This window comes from Rhipicephalus microplus, chromosome 3 (assembly GCF_043290135.1).
Source record: "Rhipicephalus microplus isolate Deutch F79 chromosome 3, USDA_Rmic, whole genome shotgun sequence".
Classification (NCBI taxonomy): domain Eukaryota; kingdom Metazoa; phylum Arthropoda; class Arachnida; order Ixodida; family Ixodidae; genus Rhipicephalus; species Rhipicephalus microplus.
In genome coordinates, this window is record NC_134702.1 from 11,889,490 (window position 1) to 11,917,184 (window position 27,695).

Below are 27,695 nucleotides of genomic sequence, written 5' to 3' on the forward strand. Positions count from 1 at the left end.
CCATCGGGCGGAGTCAGAGCAAGGGACTATCATAATTGCTTAATAGTTTAAAGCCAGTAACCTACTTCAAAAGGCTCACACGCTACCGCACCATTAAGGCCACGTAGTGGGTGCATAGCAAGTTCGAAAAAATGTCATACATTAAGGGTTTGAAGTACACTCTAGGATGAGATTATCGATATCACGTTCAACTCTTAAAGGCGGAGCTTAAGGTCCCCAAAATTTTTAAGGCCTACAAAGCATGCGACAGTGGCGCAGCCTGTTGACGCCGACCGAGAGGTCGCGGCTTATTTTTTTGTCTTCCAACCGTACGTATCTTTTTAAAGTCATTATCTTGACGGTCATACCTTATTGAAATTTTGGTGGACTCCGGCATAGAACAATTTCATGCAAAAAAAAAAGGGGGTGATCACTTCAAGAGTAAATACACGGTAGAGTACTTACCGATACCATGCAATGCGCACTCCCGACTGGTCACGGCCGATGAACTTGTCGACGTGCGCATAGTAAAACAGACGTATACCACCAAACGCACGTTTTGTACATTTATGTGTGTATACACCAGAAGCGTAAACAACGTACACATCTTTCTCGTTTCGTCTCGAAAGCACGGCAATGTTCTGTATGCGCCGTATATGGCGCGTCAGAAAAATAAAAAAGTACGTTTTGACGACGGCGTCCCAATGCACATTTCTGGTCGGACGCAGCTGCGTGAGCGAATACACGAAAACACTTCCACTCACGCAACGTCTGTCTTTCTCACATCGCTCACAAACACCATTGAATCACGGAACGAGGAATGACGGTGGATGGTAGTTCACTTACACGAAGCTGAGTTATTCGAGAACACAGTGCATTAAGCAGCTTCATTGTGACTCGCCCAAGCACTGATGAAAGTTCCCAACTGAAGCACATCCGGATTCGGCAGGCTTGATGCGGTCTCTATCGGGGACTCGTTGAACAACGATGGCGGCATCGGTGTGGTTGATGACGTGCATGGACCGAATATGCTGCAGTGTACATGCATTCCTGTGAACTGTGCTTACGATTTATACCGGACTTTGCAGCAGGCTCACTGAACTCTTGCATGCCTACGACTTCACTATTTAGGTTGCGTTGGAAAAGACTGCGGGGGCATTGGCGCCAGGGATTCGGTTTTGTAGTCGTGTGTAAAGATACTGTGCTGAGAGGAGAATTCACTCTTTTGTTGTGATGGCACCTAAATATTTATTGTTTAGCTGGCGAGACCAGACTCGCCTGCGTGACGATGTTTTAAGATAGTAGATGGTAGAACACCTCGTATTTTTAGTAACGACAAAGATTCCACGCCTCCACAGTTCATGCCGTTGTTTGGAATTCTATTAACGGGGTTTCATTGACGAGCTCGCTTATCCACCTCTTGAAAAATGCTTTGACAACAAACCTTTGGTTTACGGTTACTAATTTCAACTAAACACCTTTCAAGTCGGCAGCGACATTGCCGGGAGGAAAGCAGGTCGTCCAGCGAAGTATGCTTCTTATAGTTTATTTTTTTTCAACTAAACAACTCCCTGCTTTAAGCCCTTACCAGCCGTCGGATCTGCATTAATTGATCTTTTGTTGATTTCTGGTTGATCTGCTGGTTGCCCATTGATTCCATTATTACATGAAACCGAGCAGCTGGTACACAACGAGAATGGAACGTGTATTCTGCACTAATTTTAAATTGACAAGTTTGACGGTTTTAGTCCAATACCGGAGTTACTTTGATGTTCTACATTGATTGTTACCGTATTTATAGGCACATTGGTTGAGCGCCCGCTTGACGCACGTCATCGTGCTAGTTCTGTTTCGAAAATTAGTGACGTCACATGATACTTATGCACTACGAAATGATATTGACACGTTTCGTAACACCTAAGGTACGACAACAAACCGATGTATTGAAAACACGCACAAAAATAAAAGGCGTCGAGCCTGTTGGTCCGTGACTTTTGTGACACCACACGCAAAGGTGCCGAAGCAGAGAAGCATTTGCTTTCTATCTTCAGCGACTACACTTCATTTTTTTTCGCTCCCAATAGATGAAATTTCACAGCACGAAGTACATCTTGCTTGTTAGAGGTGGTTAGTTACTATGCATGCATCTAGCTTCACTCGTTGGCGGTGTCTTTTTCTCACTATGGTCTGCCATCAAGGGTTACATGTCTTGAAGAGTGGTTCATCTTGTGCACCTCTTCTAGGATCTTATAAAACCTACATTGTTGCTGGGCGCTGTCTCATCCGTTGTTGCCAGCACTACGAATGACCGCTTACGTTATGTACGTCGTACTTATATCGGCGATTTACACTCGGCACAAATGGGCTCTAGTGGTCCTTGAAGCTATGGCAGCCAACGGAATGATCAATGTACAAGGATACAGAGTCACGTTGATTGGTGCAACCGCCAATGAAACTGGATGAAACACAAATGTCAGATATTGAGTCAAATTCAGAGTCGCTTCCATGTGCCAACGAGTGTTTCGAATTAGACGTCACTTCGCTCTCCACATGTAGTCGCCGTGCCTAATTCGTGTTCTGCGGTACAAGGTCTCCTTACACGCGGGAGGTAGACGGGGGTGGGCCGCGCAAAGTGTAGCGTGAGCTGTTCAGCTATTTGCTCGCTGGAAAGAGCACGCATGCACGTGACGACGGCCATCTTGTGCGTCCCCAGCATGGTCGGAAGCACGCAGAGCGAGGCGCGGTCCTGAAGTCCGGGCAGCTCCGGTATCACTCGATGATGGGCATGTACTCCGACTCGGCGTTACAGTAGTTCTCCAGTTGCGAATGAAGCTCCTTGATGGGACATCTGTCCTGCGGTTGCATCTTCCAGCAGGTCAGCATCATCTTGTAGATCTCTTCGGGACATCCCTCGGGTTTGGCCAACAGCTTGCCGCTTGTGACTTGCTGGATAACCTGCGTGCAGATTTGTGAAGCGCTTTTATGGTTTGTGCTACAGAGATGAAGTCGTGAAAACTCAGCAGCGCTTCTATCTGTTTGTGCCCGGAGCTTGAGTTCTAAGCGAGAGCTTGCAAATGAGGTCGCAGGAAGACTTAGTACAATACAAATTAACCAACTACTCATATGACAAGTTAGGCCCATGTGCTCAGATTTGGGTGCACGTTAAAGAACCCCAGGTGGCCGAAATTTACGGATCCCTCCACTACGGCGTCTTTCATAATCATACGGTAGTTTTGAGACATTAAACTCCAGATAGCAATATTATATGACAAGTCCTTTGGTTAAATAGTTAGGACACCTGGCGGCAATATCTGGCGAAGCATCTTGTGAATATTGTTTGAAGTGAATGAGAGTGTAGACTAAGTAAACAGCGCACTCTGTCGCTGTTCTTTCCAACTGACGTGCTTCACGAAACCACACAGTGTTCCTCCTGGGCATGAATGAGCGCTGTCTTCGTTGACTATAACATACCGCTCGTGTACAGATTCGCTACAACGTGTGTGACTGAAGTGTTATGATAAACGTGATATATAAATCATATCCTTAAACTGCTGGGCTTCTATGTCTGATGCATTGCGAAATAGGAAAGCTGATTATTCATCTTCAGCAGCGTCGATTGACAAGAGTAAAGCAAAAAAAAAAAAGCGCACGGTATTGGCGTTCTCTGCTCGGACGTAGTACTGCAAGCACTGCTGTCAGCACTATTTTTATATGCATGCAAGGTGAATGAGGTTGAATGAGAGATGCCATACCTCGTGGTTTGACAGCTCGTACCAAGGCTGTTTGCCGAACGCGAATATCTCCCAGAGCACGACGCCGAAGCTCCAGACGTCTGACTCGACGGTGAACTTGCGGTACAGGATGCTTTCTGGAGGCATCCACCGGATGGGCAACATGGTATGTCGTCCAACCTGCGCAAAGAATGGACAAGGGTGTTCTTATATTGTAAGAGAGAGGGAGAAATAACTTTATTCCTTATATTGTGACATTCAGAGGGGGAATGGGCAGACTAGAAAAAGGGTGTGGTCGGTGAACAGATAATGTCATAACGGCTTTGAAAATGCATGTGTATGCTACGTAAACGTCACGAAAGAAATAAAAATCTATACTTGTGTCGAATTGATTTGTGGTTTCGTGCGGCCGTGCTGGCCAGGGTAAAAGAAGAAAGAACTTTATTAAAAACGAACTTGGAGCACGCGAATTCCTCACGGCTTCACTCTGGGCTTCCTCACGACACCATTGTGCCATGCGCGCACCATGTCGACGCACTGTAGCCGAAGGCTAACTGATTTGTATCAGCCAGTCATTGACAAGTGCCGGCTACGTTTTGCAGTAAAGCGGTGCAACCTCATTCACTGTGCGCTGCCTGTCATTATTCCGTGAAGCTAATGTTGAATAAGCCTCACGAAGTGCACAGTGGAGAAGCTTTTGTAGTTGGCCGACGCGACCTACAGCTTTCACGACGTGTGAGTATGTGAGTGGCACCATAGGCCTCTTCCGGCCGGGATGTGCTTCTGCTGTGCGCACGTACTTTCAAATTAGTTTGACACGCTTACCCTGTAGTAATCTGTGCTGTAGACGTCCCGCGACATACCGAAGTCGCCTATTTTGACGACCAGCATGTCCCCGACTAGACAGTTGCGCGTCGCCAGATCTCTGTGCACGAAGTGCTGCGATGCCAGGTACTGCATGCCTGCCGCCACCTGAATCAAGAAGGGTATTCATCATTATCAGAAGGGTAATCATCATTATCAGCCTGACTACGTCCACTGCAGGACAAAGGCCTCTGCCATGTTCCGCCAGTTAACCCGGTCCTGTGCTTGCTGCTGCCAATTTATACCCGCAAACTTCTTAATCTCATCTGCCCACCTAACTTTGTCTCCCTCTAACCCGCTTGCCTTTTCTGGGAATCCAGTTACCCTTAGTGACCAGCGGTTAGCCTGTCTACGCGCTACATGCCCTGCCCACGTCAATTTCTTCTTGATTTCAACTATGATATCCTTAACCCCCGTTTGTTCCCTAATCCACTCTGTTTCTCTTCTTGCCCCCTTAAGATTACACCTACCACTTTTCTTTCCATCGCTCGCTGCATCGTCCTCAATTTATGCTGAACCCTTTATTGTAAGTCTCCGGGTTTCTGCTCCATAGCTAAGTACCGGCAAGATGCAGCTGTTAGATACGTTCCTCCTGAGGGATAGTGGAAGTCTACCATTTATGATTTGAGAGTGCTTGCAGAATTTGCACCACCCCATTCTTATTCTGCTAGTTACCTCAATCTCGTAGTTAGGCTCCGTGGTTACTGCCTGTCCTAAATAGACGTTTACAGATTCAAGCGCACTGCTACCTATATTTAGGCGCTGTTCTCTTCCGAGGTTGTTGTACATTACTTTAGTTTTCTGCAGAATAATTAAGAAGGGCATACTGTTAGTTTAAAAATATACGCAATGCAATGCGTGAAGGAGTACTGCTGGAAGTTGAAGGAGTGAGCGTACCTGAACGGATATCTTCAGTAGGTCAGCCCTTGTCAGAGGTGCAACGGCCTTAGCACCTGGATCAAGCACCGACCGATCCGGGCCACGGTCCCTGGGAAAAGAGTATGTGTTTCACTATACGATGCTCGAGCACGATCGATCGAAACTTAACGTTGTTTGAATTGCTTAAAGGGCGCCCTAAACCACACAGGAGTTGAAATTTAGTTGAGGTTTTGCGGTCATGCACGAGTCTACAACGAACACGGAGCTATGAGAATTTCTAGAGTCGATTCCGTAATAATGGAGTTGCGTTAGACGGAGTTCCACGTTAACGGAGATCCAATAGAAGCCCTCGCTTGTTTCGCGGTTGCCTTCGTTCGTCTCTCCATCCTGACCGAGTGCTCTTCCTCGTCGCGTGACGACGAAGAGCAGTGAGCGGACGAAGAGATATACTGTGGATGACGACACGTTGACGTCACGGCGAACGCTGAGGGTTGCAGAAAGCCACGGAGAGGAGAAGGGATTAAATTTGTGGTGCGCCCGCGGCTCGTAGTGCTGCTACGTTTGGCATCGGTGATCGTGACGGCGTTCCGAACTCGGGTGCGCCCGTTTACTTAAAGCGTTAAAAAAAAAAAACGCCAAGCCTGCAGCGCGAAAGGCGCAGTACAATCACAGCGAAAGCTAGAAGAGTGGCCTTTCAGAGCCTTTTCAACACACTCATTGGGTACCTTTTGCAAGCACGCTTGCTTGATACCCACTAGGGCATTAATAATACATTTCATTTTTTTTGGGAGGGGGATAGTCGCTATGCTATTTTTCGTCATTCTTCTGAGAAGCGTGGTATCCGCTAAACACTTGCGAGGAATTTTGTGCCAATTGTTTATTCAGTGGCTGACGACGATGAGGAGTTATGGCTGACGTGGGTGTGCGCCACAGTTAATAGGGGAACAAGAACAAGCTTTTGTAATGGGTTGGAGCATTGGATGGCCCACTCGTTACGCTATTCGCATTGTGCGACGACTGATTGTTCGTTCGCATTTTTAAAACGATTTATAAGTCATATTGATGCATTTACTTTCCTGACATCAAGCCTGCCTAAGGCAAGTTTGCCAACAAGTCGCAAACAACGGCGTCGCTCAGTTCACCTCTCACATATTTACATATTGGTTAAAATACAAGTGCGTCACAAAATACACCCACAAAATTCACTAAAGTGCCGTCAGTTTTTAGCTGACTATTGATGTAAGGTAATAACGAAGAAAAAAAAGACCGCCGTGGCTCATTGGTAGAATACCAGGCAGGACAGTCCGTAACTTATTCGAAATAAAAATATCAACAAATAAAAAATTATTGCTAGATTCACTTGGGGAGTTTATTTATTTATTTCTTTACATTTCACCTACATCGCCGTGAGACATTACGTAGGGGAGGTACACATAATAATTTGACTTCATAGTTTTCAATCGAAACAATAGATTCAACAAATAAAACAGCACTCAAAATATTTTAAGAGAAAAAAAAACACTTGAATATTGGTGAGCGAAAACAACGTCACAGTCATGTATTTGTAAACACCCATACGCTTCGAGACAGCAAACCATTCTTAGTGGTAGTGATATTGTAGGAGTTGTTACAAGGAAGAAAAGAAAAGGATTCATTATCAGTTTCATTGACGAGATCATCCGGTAGACGGTTCCATTCCTGTATTGTTTGCACATAGAGCAACACAAGCTTGCGCTGTAAAAAATTGATGTTTCAAATATTGTGCCAGAGCCACGATACAGGGGACTACGTAGACGCAGGGGGGGACCCGGGTTTAATTTTCACCTTATGTGGCTTTTAAAGATGCGCCTGTACCTATTGGTACGCGGATGCTTCTACCCTCGTTCTTAGGCGTTATAAGCTGCTGGTACGAACATAAACCAAGCAGGTCAAACAAACAAACAACAAAAAAAAAACTCGTTCGTGCAAAGTTTCGAATCCCACCTCCCACCTACAGCCTTCTTTCTGAAAAATGGAGAGAGAGAGAGTGCTTTATTGTGGCAGAAAAGATGGGAGCTTGGCCTGCTGGATCAATTTTCTGACCTGCTTGTTAGGAAAGGGGTTAAAAAAGAGTGGAGAGGAATGGTGTTGAAGAGGAGGAGGAAGTTGGCGATGAAACGAAACCTGGAATATCCAGAAGCTGCCACGTACAGTCTGTTATTTGTATACATATTTCGCGGCCTGAATGACACAACTGACCTGAGAAAATTGTTGAGGTCTCCGTGTTCCATGTACTCGAAGAGGATCATCAGCGGATCTCCGTCGGTGGAGACTCCGTAGAAGCGCACGATGTTGGCGTGCTGCAGGTTGGTGAGCAGTTCGGCCTCCCGCTCGAAGTCGACGCGTGCCTCTTCGACAGCCGCGTCCTTGAGGGTCTTCACGGCAACCAGCGTCGTCGGCTCGTCGGGACTCAGGTAGTCCACGGTGCCCAGGAACACGCGTCCGAACGCGCCTTCGCCCAGCGACTGTATGAAGCTGATCTTCTCGCGCGCTATGTGCCGTACTGCTGCGCAAAGACGGGCGCCATCGTGAAGTCGCATGGAAGGGACATATTCGACACGGGCTCTACATATACATAATAGTCAGCACATCACCAGGAAAACAAATTTAAAAGGGGCCGTACAACGGTTTCCTGCGTTAGAGCAGTCTCACTGTCAGCGCATAACGTCTCGATATTTCCAGGCCGCTATAAATATATTTTTTTAGTCCGTTGAGTACGGACAGAGTTACAGGGATGTATCGCGTGTTTAACTCCCTCCTTTCGAACAAGCGAGCGTGCTTAAAGCTACGCAAGGAGCGGGATGAAGAGAAGCAAAAAGGTTCGCCTCTTCCTCAGCGCGTGTCATGAGTTTGAGCACTTAGAAATGAAATTTCCTGTAGGGTTACGTGTGTAATTGGCAACCATTTTCTGTAGCCTTGTACCAGGCTACGTGTTAATGCGTCAATGTATACATGGGCCAATAAAATATTGATAGTTCGTCCTGTTCCCGCTATTAAGGACAGAGTTGTGCGAAATATGCGTGATGTGGGTGTGCTGTGTCGTGCTGGTTCTTTCTTTTAAATTTTCGACTTTGTTCTCATATTAATCTCGAAGTGTTTGTATGGTACTTGAGGGAAAGCAAAAAAGAACATTAAAAAAAAGAGCTTACTGCTGCGTACCATATTCGGTTTGCAATCTCGAACCTCCATGTGACGTCCAATCCTTAAATTTTACCATTTCACCAATGTGTAATGCCATATCAACTGCGCGGACAAAATGTCTTGTGTGGTGTAACCTGACTTCACTGCTGCAAGTGCGGAATGTGTGCGCACGAATCTATTTCGACTGTGTGTAACCGCTCTTTTGTGTTGTCATTCTTTCTATCGATAACATTTAAACTTTCTAATATCAGTGGGTTTATGAGAAAACCTAACGTGATGTACTTGTAACTTTGACAAGTCTGGAATGTGCCGAAAGTCGGATACATCGAACGATTCACCGATTTCTTTCTTTCACGCTCACGTCGCGTTCGATTACAGTGACACGATCCTGTCTCAGATGAAACGCGAATAGCGGCGAGCCTGAGCAGCGGTGCAGTGTGAGCACATCGTCCGACAGCGCTGCTGGCAGCGCCTGTCCCTGGTGATGTCTGGACCGCGCGCACTGTGACATTCCGAATGTTCGCCGCTGTTCGCGTTTCATTCGACGCTGATGGTACTATACTTGTTACCACGACCGCTCGCTGACGCGTCAGATAAGATAACGCAGGATAAGACCAACACTCTGAGTCGCACCAGTTTTTCCGCCTTTCAGCGTCTCCTGGTGGTAGACGGGGTAGTTCGGGTTCTCGACCATGCGCGCCATGTTGAGTGGGATGCGCTCTCGGCCCGTGACCACGGCCCTCTTGCGGTCGAAGCAGCGTCGGCCGCCCGGTCGTAGCGAGTCCCACAGCCAGGTGGAGAAGCGCGTGCCTTCGGCCGCGTAGTCCTGCCGGAACTGGCACCAGCGCAGCGTCACCAGCGCGCCGCCCACCGCCACCAGCACCAGTAGCACGCTCAGCGCCACGATCATCGGGATCTGGTGCTGCCCGCGCGGCAGAAAAACAATGAGTGAATGGCATCTTTGCATGCGTGGAGTTTCCTGCGATGCTTACTAGAGGTGAACTGGTGCTGCGACCGTTAAGTCTCCATCACAATGATAGATAGTACTTAGATTTGCCTAGTATTCGTATTTGCGGGGTAGACTGCACTTCAGACTTCGTTTGAAAAGGCGAACGCTTTTGATGCCTCATCAAATGGAGAAATTGACCTGCGCTCGGCGTCGTTGGGACATCGAGTGATGAAAAAAAATTATTGCGTGGTGACGTCAACAAATGATATTGCCGCGATGTAATTAACAGATCGCCATAACATTTCGGCAATCACAGGCAAACCACTGGTGATCTATCATCAGTGATAAATACAAGATATAGTGTAATAAAACAAACAAGAAAGAATGGAGGTCAAAGACGTACACTTATAACAGCTCAGTATATAGTATGGCATGAACCTGTACATGAAATATTTTAAGGCTTGTAAGTCATAGATGGCTCATCGAACGCGAAAGTTGACGATTGGCACTTCGCGGCGTTGGCTTAAACGGGGGTGGAATCCTTCAGGACCTCAATAAAAGTTTTTCATCCTTCCATCTTCAAGCTACAGCTGTGTGGCTCGTATTAAACAAAGCCACGGGGAGGCTAAGCGATACCTGCAGAAAAAAAAATCTTAGCTTCCATGCACTGATACCTTTACGCCTTCCCGCTTGCTTATCGTTCATGGCATCACGACGCCATATTGGTAAACACTCATATCCTCCTGGGTACAGCCGGAGATGGGTCAAAAATAGCCGCTATAGTATGAACGTGCAGTACTTCATCTTGGGTTGTTAGCTTTGCGGTCGCGATGACGTCGGTGCAAATAATCGATATGCTTGATTGGCTGTCGCTGCAGTGTGGAAGCTTTCGTATAGTCGCAACGACGCACCTGTTCGGCGTCTGTCATCGTCGTCTGCTCCTGGACGCGGGGCTTTCCCGATGGCACTGGCATTCGGGGCAGGTTGGGTCTGTTACTGGGAACTGAGCACAACATGAGGCAGCAGGCATTAGTGTATACGCTCAACCACAAACTACGTCCAGCTCCCTGTTTTCACACATCAGCCGCAGCGGGCTCGACATGATTGTGAGCAGCAGGAGCCTACACCTGCCGCCGTGAATGGTACCGTGAAATGGAAATTGGGCTCAAACAACCTGTTCGTTCCTCCCGTCACTTCGCGGAATTTCCCAGAAATGAGTTGCCAGCGCAAGTTATATCACATATTTTTTGCTGATTATGGTTTGCACATACCCTTATTAGTTCAAAGCCTTAATAAGGTAAGCTTCTCACTAAACACTTTAACAGTACACCCCCCCCCCCCCAAAAAAAAAAAACAAACAAACCCAAGAACAAAAAGCAGCTGTTAAGGAAATATAAAGGTTGTAAAATTCGTGAACAGGGGGTACCTTCGGAGGCAGTCTTAACAAAGGGCAAGAGTGTTTTAGAACACCACTTCTTGTCTAGTCTTCAAGAGGCAAGACAAGAAGACATGGCCGTTTGTCGAAACCTTGGCTCCTAAGCATGGTGTCAGATGTACGTACACACTTGCATGCAAGCAGTGAACTGTCCTCACCTAAAGAGTGTACATCTTACACCTTGCTTCAGAGATATCAGCGAATGTCATGTTAACGGAACTAATAGGCCAGTACACGTAGTATTACTATAGCAGCCTGACCATAAATGTATCTGGTTGGCTCCACTTAGTCACCTGACAAATTGAACAGCGTCATGCATGGTGCTAAAAAACACGATGTCACGCATATAGTCACGCATATAGTCACGTATATAGTAACGTATATAGTCATGCACATAGTCACGCATGATGTCACGCATGATGTCAAGGAGTGTTATCAGCACGTCACCGAACTTACTGAACAATTTGGTGTAAAGAACAAACTGATTGTGTCACTACGATACTACAAATCTGAATATTTTTGCAAGAAAAATAAACAAAAAATGAAATTCTCATTCAGAAGTCATCCCCAAAAGTTTGGTACGCTTCAGTTCAATTTTTAAACTCAAATTTGAATAATATTTTCATAAGAACTGAAGACAGCCCAAGTAAAAAGTGGTAGTTTCCACTTGAGAGTTCTGGTCCCTGGTTAAATACATACAGAAAGGAGACAAATTGCACATATAGCATATTCAATATCACGAGAAATACAGAAAAGTAACAGATTTGCATTTCGTCTTTAAACAGCTAACATGAGCGCTACGTTTGAAGGAAGAAGGGAAATACAAGCCCAAATACAACCATAAAACATAAACAATTTGTGAAAATATATACCGTAGTAAATAAAGTCACTAGGTAGTGTTACATCGGTTGGTAATAGAGCATTTGATGCTATTATTTTATAACAAACCGATTGCGTAGACCCTTTTAAGTGAAGCTTGTAACGCCAATTCCTTGTTGAAGGAGCATATCGAGCAAGGTAAATCACATAATATCAAGAACATCGAGAGCTTGCTTCGCTGTGTGCATATAGTTTGCGTTCAGGAAAGGGTGTACTCACATGGCGTGAAGGCCACCTCGAGACTTCTGTTGGCGACGCCGTACTCATTCTCGATGACTAGAGTGTAGATACCCGCGTTCGAGGGAAGGTCGGTCTGGAACTCCAGGTAACCTGCGACCCCCCGTTGGCGCCACCTTCATCGTCAAACACTTCTGTGTATGTGAAAACTTACAACACAAGGATATACCCGTGGTCATTCCCGCGAAGCCGTACCGTGGTAGTCTTTATTTGCTCTAATTAGTCTATATGTGACTAATGCTAAAGTTTCTAAGGACAACAGACTTGTACGAGTGGCTGTAAACTCCTAATGATGCAGCACACCGCCCAAGGCTGCCGCTCTGTGCTGTGACGTCATGTGTTTGCTCCACCTATATCTTTCTTTACTCTTTTTCAATCCCTCCATCTTTTCCCCCTGTGCCGGATAGCATACTGATTACACCAGACTGGTTAGCCTTTCTTCTCACTTGTTTTCCTTCCAGCTTCCTCAATTAATTTAGAAAAGTTATATTTGTCTTCGTTTTCCTGATTTTCTTTTTCACGTTTATTATTCAACAAATTAATGCTAATAAGAAATACATACAAATGTGGCGGCTCTTTGTGTGAAAGGTTTTGCATACATCGGTGCAAACCATAAAGAAGTCATTGCTGCAATGCCGTCGTGTTCCCATCAGTATTTGTAGTCTTCACGAAGCTTACGAGGAGTGTTTTTGCAAGTGAGGCTTTACACTCCTTTTCGTGGCAGTTTTATCCACTCGCACAAAAGAAGTGTACGTGAGAAATCATCACATTGAAATTTAATGTGCATAATGTATTGCTGTTATCGGCGAGCAGTCTGCATTAGAATCAGAATGAAAATCCAAATTCATAATTAAAAGTTTGGTGAAGTTACGAGCTTTTAGTATACAGGAGGAAGTCCTATAGCCAAGAGACTGCATCGGTACCTTCAGCAAACAGTTAGCGAATAGTAGTCGTAATACGTAGCCATCAGTTAGTCGGCGCTGGTAGCATGCAAGTGAACGCGGTAGTACAATTTTTGGAGATGTTATCGCCATCAAACGTCAAGCCCCGTAATAAAAAAAAAATCTGAAAGAGACTCAGAAAGGCATTGCACTCTAGAAAGTTCTATCCCAAAGAAAAATGCGTCTGCAATAGCTGGCTACTACAAAATATCCTGCGCAACTACCACGAAGGTTACACGTATTTTTCTTGGCGTAGTTATCCAAAGTTTCATGCAGTGCGTACCTTTGTAGATGGCAGCGTCTGTCTTGACATTCACTGCGCTGTACTTGTTCTTCTCAGTCTTTTCGTTCTTGTCGTCCAGGACAAGAGGCTGGTTGTTGAAGTACCAGGAGAAGTTGTAGGCTGGATAAGCGACCGCTTCGTACTTTATGTGTTGGTAGTAGCTCTTGCTCAGTTCCATCGACAAGATGCGGGGCGGCGCTGAATCAATCAATCAATCAATCAATCAATCAATCAATCAATCAATCAATCAATCAATCAATCAATCAATCAATCAATCAATCAATCAATCTCCATTCAGACTGGAAAAGCAATTGCGGCTGATGGTTAGTCGATGCGAGCAACCGAAGCCAAAAGTTGAATTACTAGTTCGTTAATTTGTGAAAACATGGTATGCCAATCAGTCAGCATTAAAATAATAGAGAGAGAGAGAGATAAAGCTTTATCAGAGAGAGAGATATATAAAGATGCAAGGAAAGGCAGGGAGGTTAACCAGACGCACATCCGGTTTGCTACCCTGCACTGGGGAAGGGATAAAGGGGAGAAAAGAGGTTGCAGAAAGATGAGAAGGTACACACAATCACGAGCACACTCGGGGAGCACACACAGTCTAGAGGCGGTCGCTCAGGTTTGTTGACTTGAGGTAAAGTAGCAGTGCTTTAGTTGCTTTCTGCGCAACTGAGGCAGATGCCCAAGGTCCTAGTATCTTCTGCACACAAAATGGTCCGCGGTCAAGTCGATTCAAAACCATCCGGAGCTGGCATCGCTGTGTGTCGTAGCAAGCGCAGCTGCACAGGACGTGTTCGATGGTCTCTTCAGCTCCGCAGTAGTCGCATGTAGGAGTGTCTGCCATACCAATGCGAAAGGAGTACACCTTTGTAAATGCAACACCCAACCAAAGGCGGCATAACAGTGTCGCATCGGAGCGGGAAAGTTGTGATGGTAGCTTTAGCTTCAGCGAAGGATCCAGTTCATGAAATTGACACCTTTGGAAGCTGGTAGACGACCAGAACGTGCGTGTGAGATCTCGAGCCAGCAGGTAAAGTTGTCTTGCTGCATCATTCCTTGATAGAGGAATCGGGACTACACGGGTTTCTTCATGGGCTGAGCGGGCTGCATCATCGGCTAATTGATTTTCGGTAATACCGATATGTCCAGGCAGCCATTGATATATAATATCATGCCCTCGTGCTAGAGCTTCATGATGGCAATGTCTTATTTCTTGTACCAGTTGGTCATGACTTCTCCTACGCATGGCAGACTGCAAACTCTGAAGCGTTGCCTTCGAATCGCAGAATATGACCCATTTTCCTGGACGTTCTTGAACGAGATATTGTAAAGCAGCCCTTATAGCAGCAAGCTCTGATGCCGTAGATGTAGTCATATGCGACAACTTAAACTTGATTGTCATTTCTGCAGCCGGAATTACAGCGGCACCTGATGAGCTGCTGGATGAGACGGACCCATCAGTGTATATCTGCGTTCGGTCTAAGTACAACTCATGTAATAATAGCAGTGTTGCTTGCTTCAATGCTACTCTGGAGGGACTGCTTTTCTTTTTGATTCCCGGAATTTCTTGACGTACTTGCGGCTGGTCGAAGCACCACAAAGGACAAGCCGTTCTCGCAGCTGGCGTATATCCTGATGGAATGCTGTTTAGGTGTTTGGCTATGACGTCTGAAAACGTAGCACGTGGTCTTCCGGAAGGTAGAAGGGCCAAGTTGTGGTCGGGGACACGGCTAGCATGTCGAATGTGCGCTCTGAGGCAATGCACAACTATATATGTGCTGACCGGATGGTCTTTGGCAAGCATGATTGTGGCATAAGTAGAAGCGCATCGGGGCAGTCCTAGGCAGATACGCAGTGCCGGACCCTGCGAACTCTCCAATGAATGAGTATTCGATTTGCAAGTGTTAGTCAGTACCGGCAAGCTGTAGCGCAATAGACCCAGAAATAGGGCCCTGTACATCTGTAGCATGGAGGCCACAGAAGTTCCCCATACTTTACCGCACAAGAATTTCATGATATGCACAATAGATAGCAGTCTCTTCTTCAAGTACGCACAATGTGGGCTCCACGAAAGACTTCTGTCGATTATTATGCCCAGGAAACGATGCGTCCGTGCATATTTGACACTCTGCCCATTGATGTAAACAGGGTATGGCGTCATTGGTTTGCGTGTAAACGCCATCAACGCGCACTTCACAGTTGATATATTTAGGCCTTGTTTCTGAAGGTAGGCTGTTGTGAGGGTTGCTGCCCGCTGTATTCGTGCACGCACCTGAGGGCGAGTAACTGCAGCACTCCAGAGGCAAATATCATCGGCGTATATGGATAGGCACACCGACTTTGGCAGAACCGACACCAGACCAATGAGGGCCACATTGAACAATGTGGGGCTTAAAACATCTCCCTGAGGTACTCCGCAGTAGGTGTAATGTTGGGCAGTTGTACCCGCATATGTTTGTACAAAGAAACCCCTGCCAGTTATATAATCTTTTATCCATTGAAACATTCGTCCACCAATGCCCATTGCTGCGAGAGAAGTGAGGATGGCATCGTGAGCTACATTATCATATGCACCCTTCACGCCAAGAAAGAGTGCCACTGATATGCGCTTGCGACTTTTTTCTTGTTGAACAAATGTCGATAAGTCAAGGACACAGTCAATGGAGGAGCGGCCCCGACGAAAGCCTGCCATGCAAGAAGGGTATTTGGTGTATCGTTCAAGTACCACCCGAGACGAAATAGAACCATTCTTTCCATCACTTTTCCGAGGCAGCTTGCGAGGGCAATAGGGCGATACGCTGTCAAGTCCAATGGTGATTTTCCCGATTTCAAAAGTGGTATTGATCGACAGACGCACAAGATCAATTTACGATCTGAGGGAAGCAAGGCGGCTCCAGAAAAAGATTCAACGACGCATTTACAAACTGGAGAGCGAACGCTGAAAAGCATTCTGCGAATCTCTAGACCCTCATAAACCGCTGTCATATATCTGGAGAACAGTTCGTGGTCTTCGCTCCTCTCCACAACAACGGCACCCCTTTAAAGCTTTGGCACTCCATCATGGAAAAACATAACTCGAGGTGGCTGATGAATTTTGCACGAGAGTTGCCGGGAATATTATGAACGAGAGCATCGACGCCGTGATCGTTCCTGAGACGCGATTACCAGAAATGGACATTCCGTTCACCATGGAAGAACTGGAAGGTGCGTTAGTCGCTTCTAAGCGCATGTCATCGCCAGGTCCTGACGGTATTACTTATAGTGCGTTGGGACACCTTGGACAAAAAGCCAGAAAAGAACTTTTAACATGCTTCAAAAGCTCCTGGCTCAGCGGAAGTGTTCCCCGAGAATGAAAAAAAAAAGCTTTATCAGAAAGTCAGACAATGCCTGCCTGGAGAAAGTACTTCCTTCGTCACCCCAAGCCGTCGGCTTAAATTCCTTGAGACACGGCATCAGCAAGGGCTTGACTTATGGTGTCCTGCTTGACATCATCCCTCATCAAGTCTGCTAGAATGAGACCCCCACTGAACGAAGAAGAAGATGAGACCTTAGAATTCCCCTCCTTTTTTCATTCATAGCGGGGGTCTCGTTCTGTTGGACTCGATGCCTTCAGGTAATATGCGAGGGATGATCGGGCAGTTGCCCGCTCGTGACAAGATTCCGTACTGTACGTGACGCCAGCAGCCAGAGTGTCCCACACTCGCCGCCGTGGCTGCAATTGGCGCTAACTGACACTCTCAGCTTTACCCAATGAAGTAGACAGGAGGATGTCCATTGCTGTAGTAGCTCAATTGGTAGGGCTTGGCTCAATTTGAAGGCTGAAGGTTCAGTTACTGCCGGAGGACTCACTTTACTTTCTTCGCTTTTAGGTCATTTATAATTACTACGCGTAACACCGTAGTACTATTCTTTGCATTATGGTCGGCTAGTTGTGGTCAATACAGTGTCAAACAAACGAAAGACGCTCCCTTAAAATTTCCCTTCTTTCCTTCATTTGCAGCTGGATGGGTGCGGGGGTGGTGGTTCGTCATGGACATGTCATTTTACGTGCGTCTCTACAAATAACGTAATCATAGACATCTAGACAAAATCACAGAAAATCGCAAAAAATAACACTACAAGGAAGACGCAGGAGAACCGCCGCTCCGCTGCATGTGTTTCCCTATTTCACACAGGTGGTGTGGAGGTTATAGTGTTTTTATTCGATGATTGACAGGTGGGAATGGTTACTCACTGTAGATGGTCAAGCTGACTTCGGCTTTGGAGCGACCGACAACGTTGTCCGCGTAGCATCGCAGTACTCCGTTGGCCGTGCCATCCACGCCGTGCAGGATCAGTTCGGCAATCTTGACCTGGTGGGGGCGACCGTCGGGGCCGATCTCCTCGGAGACCGTGTTGGCGACATCGAAGGGCGCCGCCTCGACCCGCGTTGTGTTCCAGTGGACCCTGGGCGACGGCTGACCCCAGCCGCGGCACGTCAGTGTCACGCGCTCGCGCTCGAACACCTCAGCACTCGTGTTGAAGACCTCTACCTCTGGAATGTCTGCGCAAAAAACAGAAACGCAAAGCTTTCGCACTGTGCAACGCGCATGCTTGAGATCCTAAAGGCGAAGAGATGCGACAAGAATCCTGAATGTGGCTGGAAGACCTCCTCACCAAATGGCGTTTGTAAATATCCTGTTTGAGTACAATACCACTTTTATATTTTTGAATGGGTATGTAGCAAAATTAATGCTCAGGACGCGAGGAATGATTTGTTTCTATTGATGATTTCGTGACGCAAGTTGCTATGTAGTAGAAGAGAAGTAGCCGGAGCCATGTCTAAACATCGGCCTTCTTTAAACGCGTTTAATTAAAAACACTCATTGTAAAACAGTCACAAAGTGTTTATGAAAATAAGCTTCACTTAACGACAAGCATATTCTATTGTACATCCGACAAAATTTTGTACATTCAACAAAATTTTTGTCACCTTAGAAAAGTAAAAACTGCAGTCACCATATGTCCAATATTATGTTCCGTTGCATTCTGAGAGGTAATGGCAACGATGCGAGGGAATGGGCATCACATGCTGCAAGCAATGCGAAATATAAAATTACGTTTAAGGGTCGAGACGCCTTAGGAATCAGCCTAGTTTTCCTTTGTGGTCACGGTATAGAACCGTTGCTATAAGCCTAAACATATGTGAGACGCAAAGGTTTTACAATACACCTAATTGTAGACATAAGCTAATTACAAGGTAACAGTGCCCCCTTTCCTCCAGTGCTGGGTAGCAAACCGTATTCTCGTATCTACACTTTAAACAAATATCGACTAAAAATGGTGTCTTTTTGTCCCACAACAATAATCGTCATCAGGCTTGCGTGCACTTTCTTTCTGGAAAACTCGGCGCTGGCCACTTTCCTATCGAGAATGCAATCTAACCCTGATAATGGGCATGTCGATCGTGACCGGAATGTACCGGGCGCGGGGCGATAGCGCAAGGATGGAACGCAATATAGATGACGATTATTGTTGTCGGACAAAAAGACACCCTTTTTACTCGCTCTTTTTTTAGAGTGTAGTTAACCTCCCGGCATTCCTCTAAGGTAAAAGATCGCTGTTCTTCGCAAAAAAAGTATGTCGAGGAAAGCATCGGCGAGTTCATCTTTACAAAGATGCGCCCAGATGTTTAGGCTTCTTGAGAAAACCTGTAACCCTATAAGGCAACAAATTACTCATGCTACCTTGCCACCGTGATATGGCGGGTTCTTGGACTCACTTTCGAGGAAAATCCTCATTGAATTGCGTACGACGACTCGAAGGAGAGATAAATACTCATTTCTATATACACTTTCAATTTACGTTATTTGGGGCATCGCTCGGGTAACGCATGGTTACTAATCGATACGTAATCGAGAGCTTCGCGTTAATTTGTTTCAAAACAGTTTAAAAAATTAGGCCCTGATTTGTTGTCTATATATTGTTTTCTTTCACCCATTTATTCAAAAGTCAAGGTATACGGTGGGCTGTAACGGTTATTATGATTCGCGGGGCGATGATTTTTGTCCTGCAATGCTCCTCGCTTTGTCTGCAGGCCACAGCGGAACACCCGCTGCGAGCACATTGTCCCGCATAACTCAACACGCTTACAATGCCGCCACAGGAGAACGCCCCATGGGGAGCCTCTTCTAATATCTTGGCTTGAGCTAGTTCGTATGCGGCCCATATTCGGATGAATTCAGCGTGATCTAGGCGTACTTTCACTTGGCAACAGGACTTTCACCTATCACTAGGACCAGTTAGCAAATTCATGACATTCGCATATTATTTTTTTGTTATTCTAGAGTATATTCTCGAAGTGCAATGTACTGTTGTCGGTATTCTCATCGCTGCAGTAAGTTGCATGGCGAAAAGAAAAAAAAAACTGGTGCGCATAAAAGCGTTTCGTCCACGTAAACGTGCGATTATTTTCGCCTACGTTATCCTTGGTTGTTTGATGTCTTGTTACCTTGTAAATCTTATCAACTTTTCGGTTTATGTAGCTAGGTAGGGTGCATAAACAGGCCTATCGAAGTGCAATTAAACTAAGTTGTAAGTCCGCGCTCGACTGTGCTTCATTTTTAGATGCGGAGCATCTTATACTCGCGCCTTGTAGTGCGCCGTCCGCGCCGTCCGCGCCGTCCGCACCGCTTCTCGAACATTCGACAGCTGACGCGCGCGCATGCGCCGTCGCCCACTCTTCCACCATCTGTGCATCCCTTCCTCCTCTACACACCGCGCGCGCTTCACTCCTCCACCATCTGTGCACCCTTCCTCCTCTACACACCGCGTTCGACATCTACAATTCTCCTGATTCTCCAGTGGACGCGCATGTGGCGTCGCGCTTCGAGAACATTCAACAGCTGACAGTGCATGCGCCGTCGTGCTGTATATATACTCAAGGTCGGCGCTCGCTCGCTCAGTTGCCGCTCGTCGGTTGGTTTGTACGGCGCGTCGACGTCCAAGGTCGCGGTGAAATGAATTCCAACGAATCCACAAACACAATGATCGACGTCCCTTCGACCAGCGCCGCCCTTTCGCATACGTGTGTACGTGTTCACTCATTTAACACCCCCTCCTACAACCACGTTAACCAATTTAGCCATCGACCCAAGTAAGTCGCAATTTAACACCCCATTTCACAACCACGTTAACCAATTTAGCCATCGACCCAAGTAAGTCGCACTTTAACACCCCGTTAACCAATTATATGGTCCGCATCCTCCTCAGTGTTCCCCCGAGGGAAGCTGCGGGCAATTTTTTTTTGACTCCTGTCTTCGTTTAAGTTGCGTTGCATTCGACAGCCAATGGGGAGAGCTTCCTTCGCCTTTGAATGTACTTGTTGTCTTCGTCTCAAGCGCTTCACAATAATGTCAGGGGTGTTACGTACCAAAACCGTGATACAGATATCAAACATGTCGCAGGTGGGGGGGGGGAGGGGGAGGGCTTCTGATGTAACGATACCTATGGCGCGTTAATGTGCAGCACCAGTAGCACAATACACGGGTCTTCATACAAAGAGTAACACACTGAAAAGAAATAAAACGTTGGTAAATACTTACAGGTCGCATGTTTAACCAAACAGCTTTGTTTTTCAAACAATTTTCAACCTTCAACCCGCCTCGGTGACACGCGTGGTCAAATGGTGCTCGGCGGCTTAAGTGAAGGTCGCGGAAATAATTCCGGCCGCGGCGGCCTCTTTTCGATGGAGGCTCCTCTACTTAGATTTAGCTCTACGTTAAGTTTTACGAGATGGGTAATAGTTACGAAGCCTTCCCCGACGGCTTCCCCCATAGTCATATTAGAAGTGTGCCTTTCTACAGGCTAATTAGTATACGATAAGGTCATTAAAAGCAGCGTGAGAAGTACGGACGCAAAAAAGACCAGACATGCACAGCGCTGTGTCCGCATGCCTCTTTTACATGTCGCTGTTTCGCCCCGCCGCGGTGGTCTAGTGGCTAAGGTACTCGGCTGCTGACCCGCAGGGCGCGGGTTCGAATCCCGGCTGCGGCGGCTGCATTTCCGATGGAGGCGGAAATGTTGTAGGCCCGTGTGCTCAGATTTGGGTGCACGTTAAAGAACCCCAGGTGGTCAAAATTTCCGGAGCCCTCCACTACGGCGTCTCTCATAATCATATCGTGGTTTTGGGACGTTAAACCCCACAAATCATCAATACATGTCGCTGTTTTTTGTGTGCTACTTTTAATGATGTCGTAATAATATTGTGGTTTTGGGACTTCAAATGCCCCGCCGCGGTGGTCTAGTGGCTAAGGTACTCGGCTGCTGACCCGCAGGTCGCGGGTTCGATTCCCGGCTGCGGCGGCTGCATTTCCGATGGAGGCGTAAATGTTGTAGGCCCGTGTGCTCACATTTGGGCGCACGTTAAAGAACTGCAGGTGGTCAAAATTTCCAGAGCCCTCCACTACCGCGTCTCTCATAATCATATGGTGGTTTTGGGACGTTAAACCCCCCAAATCAATCAATCAATTTGGACTTCAAATTATTAGAAACTTTTTTTTGAACCTTCGTCGCAATTTCGGACGCCCTCGAGATGTCGTTATCGCCGGAATAGGCCATCGGCGAGACTGCAGATAAGAAAAGAATTTTGTTTTGTGTCTTGCTGGCGGGGAACTCGAGCCACCCATCTTCAGGATTTTCGGCGCTTAGGCTTCCCACACTTTGGCCGTTCCCCGCAGGCTGCGTGCGGTAGCGATGCACTGCCGGGAAACATCCCATGCCTACGGCACCGTTACGAGCAGAGCTCACGGATATAACGGGGCAATTTAGAAACAAGTAACGCACCTGCTTTTGGTTTTCACGCTCTTCAGTTCGGTTCATATCGATGTAGTTTTTGAGTGGAATGCACGGGCCACAGCCAACATTATATTTAAAGACCAGATTCACCGGGACATAACGTAGTTTTTTCGGCAAATAGCGCACACCCATCGCCAGACGCATAGCCGGGAATGTTTTGCGGGGAGGGGGGCACCACCTTGATTTAGGGGGGAAGGGAGGCACCCCCTTATAATGGCTATTTTTCGCTCTCTTTGCCATGGCGAAAAACATTTCGTTGTATGGGGGGGGGGGGGGTGCTCCACCTCAGGTGAGAGAGAGAGAGAAAATTTAATGTGGAAAGGCAGGGAGGTTAACCAGAAAACATATCCGGTTTGCTACCCTGCACTGGGGAAGGGGTAAGGGGAGACAAAAAAGAAAGGGGAAAGGGAGGAAGAGAAGCACAAACACACACACACACACTCGCACACAGTAGTGTCACAATCGTTCAACGAGGCGGGTCGCTCGCAGAAACTTCATCAGCGCCTTCGTTGCTTTCTGGCGTGAAGCTCGATCTTTCCGACATTCCAAGATTGACTGTTCAGAAAATGGCTGGTCGTCGAGGCGAGCAAACACTGCTGAGAGGGACTGTCGCTGAGAGCTGTACTGGGGGCACTGACATAAAATATGTTCAATTGTTTCGTCATTGTCGCAATGGTCGCATGTAGCGCTGTCTCTCATTCCGATGCGGCAGGTAAAAGCGTTCGTGAAAGACACCCCAAGCCACATACGGCAGAGAAGGGTCGTCTCGGATCGGGGTAGGCCAGATGGAATAGTAAGTCGTAGGTATGGGTCCAGGCGGTGAAGACGGGTGTGGAGAAAACCGGGTGTATTCCGCATAGACCTTGCGACATCCTGTGCAAGCGTATTAATCTTTGCTGCTGCGTCGCTTCTTGATAGTGGAATAGGTTCCATCACTCCATTTTCGTGAGCATTCTTAGCTGCATGGTCGGCATGTTCGTTACCGATGATGCCGCAATGGCCTGGTAACCACTGAAAAGATATGTCATGTCCTTCGTCTTTTAGGTGATGGTACAGTTGTCGTATTTCGAGCGCCAATTGGTCTTGAGGTCCACGTCGTAGAGCATTTTGTAGACATTGGAGAGCTGGTTTCGAATCAGTAAAAATGCTCCATTTTTGTGGTGTCTCTTGGTCAATCCTGCGGAGTGCGCTGCGGAGTGCCGCGAGCTCCACGGCTGTCGATGCCGTCTTGTGTGACGTTCTGAACTGGATGGTTTCGGCTCTTGTTGGGAAGATCACAGCTCCTGCAGATCCTCCAACAGTTGTCGAGCCATCCGTGTAAAGTTTGACATGATCTTTGTATTCTTCGTGTAGCATGAGTAGAATCATCTGCTTTAAAGCTGGCGCCGAGAGCTCCGCCTTCTTGCGAATCCCCGGCACTGTCAAGCGCAGTTTTGGTCGGTCCAAGCACCAAGGAGGTGTTAGTATCCGTTCCGGAGGCGTGTAGACTGTTGGAAGGCACTCACGGAAAGTCAATACTCTCTTACAGAAGGAGGCACTCGGTCGATCTTCTGGAAGCGAAGCTAGGTGGTGGGCAGGGGCGCGAGCAAGGTGTCTAATATGAGCTCTAAGCACCTCCAAAGTAATGTGCACTGTGGCCGGATGATCTTTGGTGATTGCGATGGTTTCCGCTGTTGATGTACAGCGTGGTAATCCAAGACAAACTCTGAGTGCCTGGCCCTGGGCGTTTTCTATTGTGCGTATATTGCTTTTGCAAGCGTTCGTCAGAACCGGCAAGCTATACCGCAGGTACCCCAGAAACAGCGTTTTGTACAAATGCAACATCGCGTGCACTGATGTGTGACCGCTGTAAGTCCTTACGTATAGTGGGAAGGGACAGGGGTTTATCCATCCCCTTTTCCCCCACCTCGCCCGGTAAAACTGCCGGACTTTAAATAAAGTCTATTCATTCATTGTGGGGGGGGGGGGCATGTGCCTGGTGTGCCACCCCCTGGCTACTCCCTTCCCATCGCTATACTGCCCCGCCACGGTGGTCTAGTGGCTAAGGTACTCGGCTGCTGACCCGCAGGTCGCGGGATCGAATCCCGGCTGTGGCGGCTGCATTTGCGATGGAGGCGGAAATGTTGTAGGCCCGTGTACTCAGATTTGGGTGCACGTTAAAGAACCCCAGGTGGTCGAAAATTGCCGGAGCACTCCACTACGGCGTCTCTCATAACCATATGGTGGTTTCGGGACGTTAAACCCCACAAATCGATCATCCCGTTGCTATACTAACAAGTGTGATGTCTCATTTGAATATGTGGTGAGTACTGTACATGGTTGTTCCACAAAGTGCCTCGGCGGTAATCAGATTGCGGCTGCTTGCAGTCGCGACGCCCACGACTAAGATTTTTTCCATAACTGTTGAGAGACCATAACGGTTATCGCTGTATAAAACGTCTCGCCACTGCAGGCGCGCTACGTCTGGCATCTCCCCCCTCTTGCGACAAGGGTTTATCAGTGCTGCCGAGCATATCATCGTGTTTATTGCAGCGATAGCCGCTATCGCGATTTCGCTGCTGAATTCGCATCATTGCCGTATGTCGCCACCATAACGCCTCAGTAGTGATAATGCAGGCGCGTCTGAATGCCGATGATAATGTCGCAAATCCATAAATGTATATACTGTACCGAAGCATAGTGGCGCCAGCTCTGTGCCAGCGTGAAAGAAGACGTTGACGAACTGTGAGAGAGGACGTCGAGCAAAGAATTGATCCAGGAATCCCTGCGCTGTTCGGATGGCATGTCAGTGATGCTCAACGATGACGAATCGCAAATGGCAGTTGATAAGCAGACGGGCCGGTTATCCGGAGTACGCCAAGAGTTTACAGGCAGGAACCCGGCAAGCACGAGCCACACACGGACGTCAACGTCTTCTTTGGTACAATACGAACAAAAATGGATTCGGCAGCTTTGTCTCGACCTTCGTTTTTTTCAAAGACGTCGCTGTTCTTCGCCAAGCCTTTTCTATCCAGTGTCCGTCACAGATCGCAAATGGTAGTGGGATTTACCTACGGAAAGGTGGCATGTTCCACTGCGGATATATGCCACGCCTGCCACCACTCCGGCTAGTCATAGCTCTCACAACTCGCCCATACGCTCACTACTACTCCCGCCACTCCTCCCATTTCATTCACCCACTCCATGCCACTTCATTCCCACTTCGTTTCGACTTAATTCAACCCGTTTCATTTCACTTCATTCAATCCCACTGCATGCCACCAAATTCGCTGTTTAATCAGTGTCCGCCTAGCGAGATGGCTAAGTTTTTTAAAATGAGAATAGGCTCTCCAATTCTCGGTATGAATGAGAAAACTGTTTATTACTAGTGTGGTCCAAAGCATATATAATGTCAGGAAGTGATTGATGTGCAGACAGAATAAAAATAAAATATATCTTCTCGTTGAACTTTATGATGGGCAGCAATTTTGTGTTCTTTCTTGTTTTTCAACATATTATCTAAACATGTACCTTAACATCTGTGAGTAACAATGTATTTAATGGAAGTGAACAGCGCAGACTACGAGGTGCAGTGAAGAAAAAAAATAATAAAGGCCAGTCCTGCGAACACACGCTATAGCCGCATGTATAACTACGCACTGAACTAAAAAAAAATATAAAATGCTGAGACAGTTTGCTTCAAAAGGTGCATCTATTTTTCGGGACTAACTTATACTATAGTAGACGCACTATTATGGTTAGCCGAAGTATTGTCCTCGTTTGTGGTAGCGATACGTTCTGGCTCGAGTGAGGCAAATAAAGAGTATGGGAAAGGGCAGAAACCAGGAAATTCGAATCGCATCGACGGCTGCGCACCGGCATTGACACAAAATCCAATCCTCAAGGAGCACAATGACCAGAGAACACGTCACAAGGTTAATGCGTTTGCGATTCACAAGAAAGCCGCATTATCCCAGCTTATAGGCAGGCCATTCACCACCTTAATGTCGATTAACTTTGTCACAACCCTATTTGTCAATTAACATAGCCACCGTTGGCACATACCCGCTCTAGAGCGGGCATGTGCCACAGGGGATGCGAGATGGGAGATGGTGGTACTTGGAGTGTTCAATAGATGGACGCACGGACGGACGGATGGATGAATGGACAGACTAGCAGACGGACGGACGGATGAATGAATAGACAGACTAGCAGACGGACGGACGGATGGACAGACTAACAGACGGACGGACGGATGGACGCACGAACAGACATACATACATGTGGACAGATGGACTCACGGACGGACGCATGGACAGACGGACGGACGCATGGATGGACGCACGAATGGTCGTGCGGACGGACGGAAGCACGGACGGGCTGATGGACGCTTCGCCCCACTCATAATCATTCACTACGTGGATATGCTGCGATTTCTTTATCGCGCCATTTCCTGATTGAAGCTCAATCAACCAACTAGTCGGCAAGCTGACCTTAAACGTTCGCCTTAATAAAATGCTGTTAGTCAGCGCCTACGTTTGCGTGTTGTGCCGTCGCCTAGCATCTTTCCGTACACCAACTCTGAACTCCTTTCAACTGTATAGCTCAAATGTCACCGCTTGAGCTTTCGGTAGCACGCCTGGAGCGGCGAGGCTGCCTTTAGAGCGGCGCCGTACTTGAGTAACCTTGAGAGTGCACAACGGTCCCGCGGAGAGCGAAAAGCGAGGGGCGTGGAAGGACAGAAAGAAGGGATGCTGCCCGAGGCCGGTCAGTACCGAGCCACACGAACAGTTGACCCGAGGCTGTCGTGAGACGCAGCCATCGGTCGTCGGAAACGACGCACTCGGCGCGAAAACGCCACAAGCCGGCAGGCGGGCAAGCGGTCGCTAATGGCGCGCGAACCGCTCTTGACAGCGACGGCGAAGCTTCACGCTAGCGCTCCAGCGTTGTGACTCTCGCGAAGGCAGCAGAATGGAACTTTGTCTTTTCTCTCTCTCCTACTGGACTCTGAGAGGTGATCGACGGTGGTGGCGCGAAACGAGCGGAAACATGGCGACGGCGGATGGGGCCGCCTGAGCACTGGGAAGTACTCCCCCTCCCCTTACTCCCACACTCTTTCTCTCAACGCTAGGCCCCTCGCTTCGAGCTACAGGTCCGTTTCACGCTATCTCTGTGATGGGAATTCATTCGGAGCAGGGAGATGGATGCGCTCATCAGTCGTGATGGTGGAGTGAGGACAGAAAATAAAAAAAAAAAGGAAGTGGACGCTAAAGCTGACCGAAAAAAAGGATTGGGAAAACCCTAGCATGTGCGACAAGCGTGCAGGGAATGTACAGAATGTACGTACGCCTCGCGATACAGCTGCAGCGATCAGTTTTAACAGGCGATGGTCTTAGGAGCGGTTTTTATGACAGAAATTGAGCAGTGACAATTAAGAAGAGGTTGCTTAAATGCCCATTTTGACTAATTGAACCCCTTCTAGTAATGACTTTTTCTTCTTCTTTGTTCGAATTAGAAT

At 47.4% G+C, this 27,695-nt stretch overlaps 1 protein-coding gene and 1 long non-coding RNA gene across 5 annotated transcripts in view; one reads left to right on the forward strand and one right to left on the reverse strand.

The window, feature by feature from the left end:
- The window catches only part of LOC142803593 (uncharacterized), a 149,654-nt gene that overhangs the window by 26,912 nt on the left and 95,047 nt on the right, over nt 1-27,695 (forward strand). The gene's annotated exons all lie outside the window — the stretch shown is intronic.
- Nucleotides 2,355-27,695, reverse strand: part of LOC119182182 (high affinity nerve growth factor receptor) — a 152,837-nt gene continuing 127,496 nt past the window's right edge. Inside the window, exons 6-15 of one of the 4 annotated variants that reach the window (XM_037433274.2) lie at nt 17,598-17,906; nt 13,358-13,555; nt 12,116-12,226; nt 10,494-10,585; nt 9,267-9,549; nt 7,692-7,995; nt 5,472-5,562; nt 4,536-4,682; nt 3,732-3,890; nt 2,355-2,934 (exon numbers count right to left, since the gene is read on the reverse strand). In XM_037433274.2, coding sequence (XP_037289171.1) covers nt 2,749-2,934; nt 3,732-3,890; nt 4,536-4,682; nt 5,472-5,562; nt 7,692-7,995; nt 9,267-9,549; nt 10,494-10,585; nt 12,116-12,226; nt 13,358-13,555; nt 17,598-17,906 — 1,880 coding nt within the window. In that variant the 3' untranslated portion in view covers nt 2,355-2,748. Of the gene's footprint in view, nt 2,935-3,731; nt 3,891-4,535; nt 4,683-5,471; nt 5,563-7,691; nt 7,999-9,266; nt 9,556-10,493; nt 10,586-12,115; nt 12,227-13,357; nt 13,556-17,597; nt 17,907-27,695 lie in introns of all 4 variants that reach the window. The other 3 variants (XM_075888893.1, XM_037433271.2, XM_075888891.1) reach the window with 3 other exon arrangements.